This window comes from Aegilops tauschii, chromosome 7 (assembly GCF_002575655.3).
Source record: "Aegilops tauschii subsp. strangulata cultivar AL8/78 chromosome 7, Aet v6.0, whole genome shotgun sequence".
Classification (NCBI taxonomy): domain Eukaryota; kingdom Viridiplantae; phylum Streptophyta; class Magnoliopsida; order Poales; family Poaceae; genus Aegilops; species Aegilops tauschii.
Genome location: NC_053041.3, coordinates 228296850 through 228304165, shown reverse-complemented (window position 1 = coordinate 228304165; position 7316 = coordinate 228296850). Strand labels below are relative to the sequence as shown.

At 43.6% G+C, this 7316-nt stretch overlaps 1 protein-coding gene across 6 annotated transcripts; it reads left to right on the top strand.

Annotated features, from left to right (window-relative positions):
* The first annotated feature begins 1956 nt into the window (after positions 1 to 1956).
* On the top strand, positions 1957 to 7157 carry LOC109786191 (glycine-rich domain-containing protein 2). 6 transcript variants are annotated; one of them, XM_020344777.4, is made up of 7 exons: positions 1957 to 2329; positions 2635 to 3042; positions 3158 to 3439; positions 4777 to 5285; positions 5551 to 5681; positions 5769 to 5911; positions 6451 to 7157. In XM_020344777.4, exons 1-7 carry the CDS (start codon positions 2009 to 2011, stop codon positions 6934 to 6936), a joined length of 2280 nt encoding a protein of 759 aa, XP_020200366.1. In that variant the 5' UTR covers positions 1957 to 2008; the 3' UTR covers positions 6937 to 7157. The 6 variants fall into 6 exon arrangements, with proteins under 6 accessions (XP_020200366.1, XP_020200365.1, XP_073362121.1 ...); XM_020344776.4 differs by having other exon boundaries at positions 6448 to 7157; XM_073506020.1 differs by having other exon boundaries at positions 1962 to 2329; positions 2616 to 3042.
* The last annotated feature ends 159 nt before the right edge of the window (positions 7158 to 7316 follow it).

The following is a 7316-nucleotide window of genomic DNA, read 5'->3' as shown; positions in this document are numbered from 1 at the left end:
ACTACTTCGTCCGTCTTGCTGGATCAAGAAGGCAAGGACGTCATCGAGCTGAACGTGTGCTGAACGCGGAGGTGCCGTACGTTCGTACTTGATTGGGCGGATTGTGAAGGTGTATGACTACATCAACCACGTTGATAAATGCTTCCGCTTAACGGTCTACGAGGGTACATAGACACACCCTCCCCTCTCGTAGCTATGCATCTCCATGGATAGATCTGCGTGTGCGTACAAATTTTTTGTTTTCCATTCAACGTTCCCCAACAGTGGCGTCATGAGCCAGGTCTATGTGTAGATGATATGCACGAGTAGGACACAAAGAAGTTGTGGGCGGCGATGGTCATACTGCTTACACCAACGTCTTATTTTGGTTCAGTGGTATTGTGGGATGAAGCGGCTCGGACCAACCTTACATGTCACACACATGAGACCGGTTCCACTGACTGACATGCCACTTGTTTCGCATAAAGATGGCTGGCGGGTGTCTGTTTCTCCTACTTTAGTCGAATCGAATTTGACTACGACCGGTCCTTGAAGAAGGTTAAAACAGCAAACTTGATAATCCCGTTGTGGTTTTGCGTAGGTAAGAACGGTTCTTGCTAGTTGCCCGTAGGAGCCACGTAAAACTTGCAACAACAAAGTAGAGGACGTCTAACTTGTTTTTGCAGGGTATGTTGTGATGTGATATGGTCAAGATGTGATGTGATCTACGTTGTTGTATGAGATGATCATATTTTGTAATATCGACAACCGGCAGGAGCCTTAGGGTTATCTCTTAATTATTGTATGAAACGCAAGCGCCATGTAATTGCTTTACTTTATCGCTATGTGTTAGCAATAGTTGTAGAGGCGATAGTTGACGAGACGACCCCGACGCAGCGATGGAGATCAATGTGACGAGCCGGTGACGATGGAGATCATGACGATGCTTTGGATATGAAGATCAAAAGCACAAGATGATGATGACCATATCATGTCACATATTTTGATTGCATGTGATGTTTATCCTTTATGCATCTTATTTTACTTAGAACGCCGGTAGCATTATAAGATTGTCGGCATTCTGGGATCGGGGGTACCCAGATCTGCCTGCCTATGGCCCACAACGTGGCTCCCTCGACAGCCTGGTACGGCCAGCTGCAAGGCTTCTAAGTCAAGACCCTCGCGAGGGCCCCGCCCTCGCGAGGAGAGCAACATCAAGACCTCCCAAGAGACGACAGATGGAGGATGAAACAAGCTTGGACACCGAGCACTGCTACCAAATCTAATGAAAATTCGTCGTGCTTGCATGAATGTCACCAGCTTTGTATAAAATGCACTGTGTTTGCATGAATTTCATTCAGTTTGTTGAAGAAGTGTTTGAAATGTATGCGGGCAGTGTTGGCAACGGCCTCCTGCATCCGTGTTCGCGAACTGGTCCCCCCGTTCACGGATGAGTGCAGGAGGAAATTTACAGGTTGTCGTTGAAGATATTCTTATAGGAATAGAATGTATGACCATGCGTTCATAGGTATGTGCATGTAACTAGCTTCAACGATTATACTGTATTAAAAAAACAGTAACGGACAACATCACACAGAAAAAACGTAAAATTCTAGACAAGAGATTGGTTATTTCAGGTTAAGAAGATGAGAAAGCATCTTTTTCTATAAAAACGTGTTCTGAGGTGTGAAGTGGGAGAAAAACTCTAGACAAGAGATTGGAGTGGATGAAAATTTTCTTATGAAATCTATTCTGGCCTAAAAAAACATCTTACATTTTGAGAATGAGGTGGTGCAAAAAAATATAACAAATCTCTTATGAATATAAAATGCTATCCTACAAATCAAACAACCTACATAAAAAAATCCCAAAGATCAGATTGCTTAAAAAGAAATTCTTTTTAGAAATCGTTTGCTCGGTCCGTCCCATCCTAATCATGCGCCATGATTCATCCATCAGTCGGCACATGCCCCTTTTGACCAACCGCTCTCTGCACTTTCGCGAGTGACAACAAAAAATATTCTCACCGATGACAACAAGGCGAATGGCCTCCGCAGCAGAGGCGCCGCCGGAGGACACCATGCCCTCCTCGTCCCCTGGTCCCCGCGGGCAGGCGGGCTATCCCGCCGCCTTCTTCTCGGTCGACCTCGCCGCCGCCGCGCGCCGCCTACTCGCGTTCCTTCGCTCCGAGTCCGCCCGAGGAAACGCGGGGCCGCGGTCCGTGCGGAGGTACGAGGAGATGTGGCTGCCGCTCGCCGCGGATGCGGCGGGTGGAGGGGGAGAGGAGGCGGCGATGCTGGTGCCCCCGCCCGACGTGCACCTCGTCTGGCTCTGCCACTGCTTCCACCACGTGAGCCTTCTTGCCGCCATGTCTTCTTTTACTGGTTGAATTACGTCTTCATGACTTGCTCATTTTTCTGGAGGTTATTTTACTTAAGGCAAGCCAACGTAGCCTAAACAGTTGTTCCATTCACAATTTAGGAATACAAGATTACTTTGCTTGTTCTTAACAAAATTTGTATTTTGAAAAAGATCCCCTGGCTGTACTTCATTTTCTCAAAAAAAGAATCACTGAACTTTAGGATCTACTTATATTTGAGCCTTTAAAATTTTCTGACAAACTGTGCGATTTCAAGTGGATTCTTCTGTTCCCAGGAGAGCTATGTTGCGTACTGTGCATCAAGGTTTGGGCGCCTCATCGATCGACCATCAATACTTGATGCTGAGAATGAGGAGCATGCCGCTGACTGTTGTCGGGACATCTGGGCCGCGCGCTACCCATTGGAGCCGTTTGACCTTGACAGCAGTGAATTTGATGGAAATAATTCAAATGGCATTGAGAATGACAGTGCTAATAGTGAAATTTTCATGATGGTTCAAACATACGCCGGCCTAGCAGACCACTTTGCCTCGCCCTTTGTCTCAGAAGGTGTCTACCATGTCGCTGCGAGACGGCGTTACACGTGTTTCCTTGACCTCATCAGAAAGGGTGTGTGCACAACCAGAGAAGACACTCGACTCGTGCCTAGCCTGGACATATTACTGATGTGGCTTGCTCATCAGGTATGTGTAGTGACGACTTGCCAATCCTGTTAAGCTGTTAAGCAAAGTAGCAACCGAATGCTTTGTTGCCATCTGCATATATACAGCTTATACAGTTGTTATGTATCCTTGGCAGAGTTTTCCGGCAAGCTATGCAACAGACATGACACTGATGTCTATCAAGGACAGCGTTATGAAAATGGTGGTCAGTTATGGGGAGGTGGCCAGTGAGGAGACGGTGGAGAGGACAAGGATCTTGTGGGAGGAGGCATATGATGAGCCATACGATCTGTCTGGTTCAGAGGTTGATGCGGCAGCAGTTGGCACAGCAAGGGAGGCGTTCCACTGGCAGGCTGCAGCATCAGAAGAGGACACCAACCGGCTGTACAAGGGGTTGCAACCTAGATTTCTTATGGAGGTATTTCTTAGGCTGTCCAATCATATTTTAACTTTATGAGGAACTTGTGATACAGCTTCATATTAGCTAGATTGATAGTGTTCTTGGTGGCTGGCCGGTAAAAAACAATTTCTACTTGGCTACTTACCCATTCGATTCTTCTTCACAAAAATTCCATCTGCTTTGGCATTTCCTTATGTCTTGGATCGATAAAGAACTTGGGGATCTGCCAGGCATGATGTCCACAAGCTGTCATACTGTGGCAAATATTAAAAAAACATTTGTCAAAAAGCAAATAGTTTGTTCCACATTATGGGCACTTCAAGACGAGAAGCCCAAGATGCAAGATTACCTATATTGATTCTGTTAAGTACTGAATGTAGTTGGTAGACCTGCAAATATTAATACTTTATCGCGGTCATCATTTCATAAAAAAAGCCGGGGATTTTTATATCAATATAGTTCAGTTATTTAATTATCCAATCACAAGAGTCCACCAATATAACTGCAAGTAAAATGTTAATTCTTGTGTTCTTCTGTTCTATCCTTGGAAGAGCAAAAAGCTAAAGTTTGCACCGTTATTGAGTTAATGAGCTTATCTGCACCTACTCATTAGTATTTGCAGCTGATACGCTATTCGGAACAAAAAGCTAGAGTTTGCACCGTTATTGAGTTAATGAGCTTATCTGCACCTACTCATTAGTATTTGCCGCTGAACGGTATTCGGAAAAAAATTAGGCACACATATCTTTTTGTACTTCCACTGAAAGTTCTTAGAAATAATATCGTACCTAGACGGCATGAACTTGAGTTTGCTGTGGGGGCGTCCCCCACCGCTTTCCCACTGAATATTGAAAAGTGGAGAATTGGCCCATGATGCCACTACAAAATAAGGTAAATTAAGTTATTATCTAAACTCATTTTTTTGGTACACAAAGGAAAGCTCACAACTATGACTTTTTTGGCTTTACTAGATAATTGCCCTTGCGTTGCAATGGGTCCAGAAATAATTTGTACGCAATCACCATGATTACATACCCAAAATGGAATTTAGCTGCCAATTGAATCAGCACTTCCTTAAAAAAAGAATCAACATTTATCGACTTGCCAAAAAAGATATGTTTAATTATTTGGTAAACCAATAAGATGTGCGCGGTTTTCAATGAAAACATGTGGAAAAAAAACGGAGAGGGGGGGAGGGGGAGAGGGGGGGGGAGGAGATGATGTACTAATTGTTGGACAAAGGTGAGGAGCGAAATGCTTTAGGGAACCTTACGTCTTTTATAGATAGTACAGATGTGAAGTATGTACTACCTATTTTGTATGTTGACAATCATATAATTTATTCTTGATAACAGGTATGTGTGTTCCTGAAAGGAGAATTTGACAGCGAGCACATTAGCAAGGAATTTCTGCGTTTGCGAGCACAGAGGTGTTACAGATCATTAAAGCTCGATAAGTCAGTGTCCAATTTATCCTGCAAAAACTGGCAGAAAATGTGGCACATGTATTGTGAATTTGCAACCCGAGGTCTCACCATTGAGGTAAGGCGCAGCATGGGTGGGTGCTTCAGGAACAGCAAGATCCTCAAGAATATATCATTCTCATGGAATGATATGCTGCATGAGAAATCACTTATGCTTACAGAGGAGCTCGATGCCAGGATTATGGTGATGGCATCGATTACCCCTCCAATTCAAGCACCTTACTTATTGAAGTGCGTGCCTGACAGAGTCACTGATGATGGCGGGGCAATGATTTCTGATGTCATATTGCGCATGAGAAGTTACCGTCCACAGGAAGGACGGTGGCTGACCCGTACAGTACTTGATTATGGTGGGAAAGAATGTTTCGTCGTTAGGATGAGGTATTGTTCAGAATCTATATGTATTTGAGTTTTGGAATTTATAGCTTAACATTATGTGGCACATACCACACCCCTTAACAAGTTTTTGGTGAATTCTCTAACAAAATACACCATAGTTAACCCTTTTGCTTTTATATGAAGTTACAATCTGCTGTTGAGTGGTTATGTTACTAAGCTTTTGCTGCGGGGGAACGGCATTTACTGTTATAGCATTTACTGTTATATCTCAGTACAATTGTGCTGAATTCAATTGCAACATGTGTAGAATAGGCAGAGGGATTTGGCGGAGAGGACCTGAAACTCCCATGGCAGTGAAATGGGAAGATAGGATCATTGAGGTCCGAGAAGGCTCATGGTCCTACACTGCAAGTGCAACATCCGTTGGTTATGCTCCGGGTAACTTCATTACACTGAATAGTTGCTTGATGTCAGTATTATACCTTGTGCTGAGAGGAGCCTAGTTGTTTCCCTTTGTTGATGCAGAAAAGGTGGTTGGCACAGCAACGCCAACGAAATATCAACAGGAGAATAAGGTTGTTTGGCGTTTTTCAACTGGAGATGTACTGACAGTGTGGTTGGGAGATGACCTCAACTTTCAGCTACATAATGAGACTTCAGAAGAAGAGGTATGTCCCATAAGTTTCTTTCGCTCGATTTCTTGATGCATTTTTCGTCTGGAATTGGAGTTAGTATAGATAATCTTGAGGTGACATAATCACATAACTGTCCTGCATTAGGTGTTCATTGCTGAAAGCTCTGGTGGTATGAACATTCTATATTAGTTGATTTATTAGTAAATCAGTTAACAGGCAAAAAGGATTACAGCACTCCATCTTTATTGTTGCTTTCAGAAATGCAACATATATGAGTTGTCTGTATGTACAACAGATGCCATCTAACTTCTCTTTTTGAGTATACATGTCATTTGACTGATCAACCATATTTGTTCATGTTTCCTATTTAATTCGGATGTGTAGCTATTTTTGTTCCGTAAAAAAAATATTTTTCATCTTAGACTAGCTAGATTTAACTGTGATAGATGGCATGTGACTTGCACCACACATGTAAGTGGAAGTTCAGTTCGCTACTGATATAGTACTTGATGGACTTTCCAGTGCCATTTTGTAATGCCTTCTAACCATACCGCGATAAACCATATTAGCAGGCAAGGCTGCTTGTAGGGAGGAGACTGAGTTACAGCGTAAAGAAGGACAGCACATCAAATAACCACAGCGAGGAAGAGCAGTACCTCACCCTAGTCCGAACATCACCATATTATCCTGATGGCAGGGCAACCGCGCTCCTAAACTGGAAATTGCTCGCAATGGAGTTCTTACCCAAAGAGGATGCAGTCTTTGTGCTCCTCTTATGCATGGCAATCGCACGGACAATGACGGAGATCAGAAGGGAAGACGTGGCTGGGCTTCTGGTGCGACGAAGAATACGCGAACCGCAGGTAGGGCAGAGAGACTGGGGTTCCGTGATGCTGCCGGACTCGCCTTCCCTTGACCCTCATTTGCAGCCGTGGTACCGGAATGCAGCGCGTGTTTTGAGCTCTGCAGAGATGGTGCTGCCTAACAGAGCGATGCCCGTTGGGAACTCGCCTACCGATGGCAAGGATGAGCTGTACAGGCAAGCTCTTATACCTTGAAGCCCTGATGGAGATAGTTTCTGTGAAGGAATGTACAGGACAAACGATGATGATGATCTTTACCACAGATTTTTTATTATTATGGTTGTACATGTCATCTAAAAATGGCTTGATTTGTTGTTGTGTATGGTTTGCCTGTCGATAGATCGAAATCTTTGTATTGATTCTAGTGTATTGTGATTCAGAATAATATGGAAGATATCCCAGAACATGTTTCAAAACTGTCCCAGAAAATATGTCTGCAACTGTTAAAGTTGTCACTGGACTAGAGAAGTTTCAACTACTGCAATTTCTTGAGGGAAACCTCATGCTGTTTGAACATGTGTAATGTAATAGTATTACATTGAGACTGATGCAATAATAACAACCAGAACCTTCAA

What these genes read in the sequence shown, in the direction of transcription:
- LOC109786191 (XM_020344776.4), top strand. Translation starts at nt 2,009, where the DNA reads ATGACAACAAGGCGAATGGCCTCCGCAGCAGAGGCGCCGCCGGAGGAC. An exon ending in TCTGCCACTGCTTCCACCAC is followed by an intron (nt 2,330 to 2,634) that starts GTGAGCCTTCTT and finishes TTCTGTTCCCAG; the next exon opens with GAGAGCTATGTTGCGTACTG. An exon ending in ATGAGACTTCAGAAGAAGAG is followed by an intron (nt 5,912 to 6,447) that starts GTATGTCCCATA and finishes AAACCATATTAG; the next exon opens with CAGGCAAGGCTGCTTGTAGG.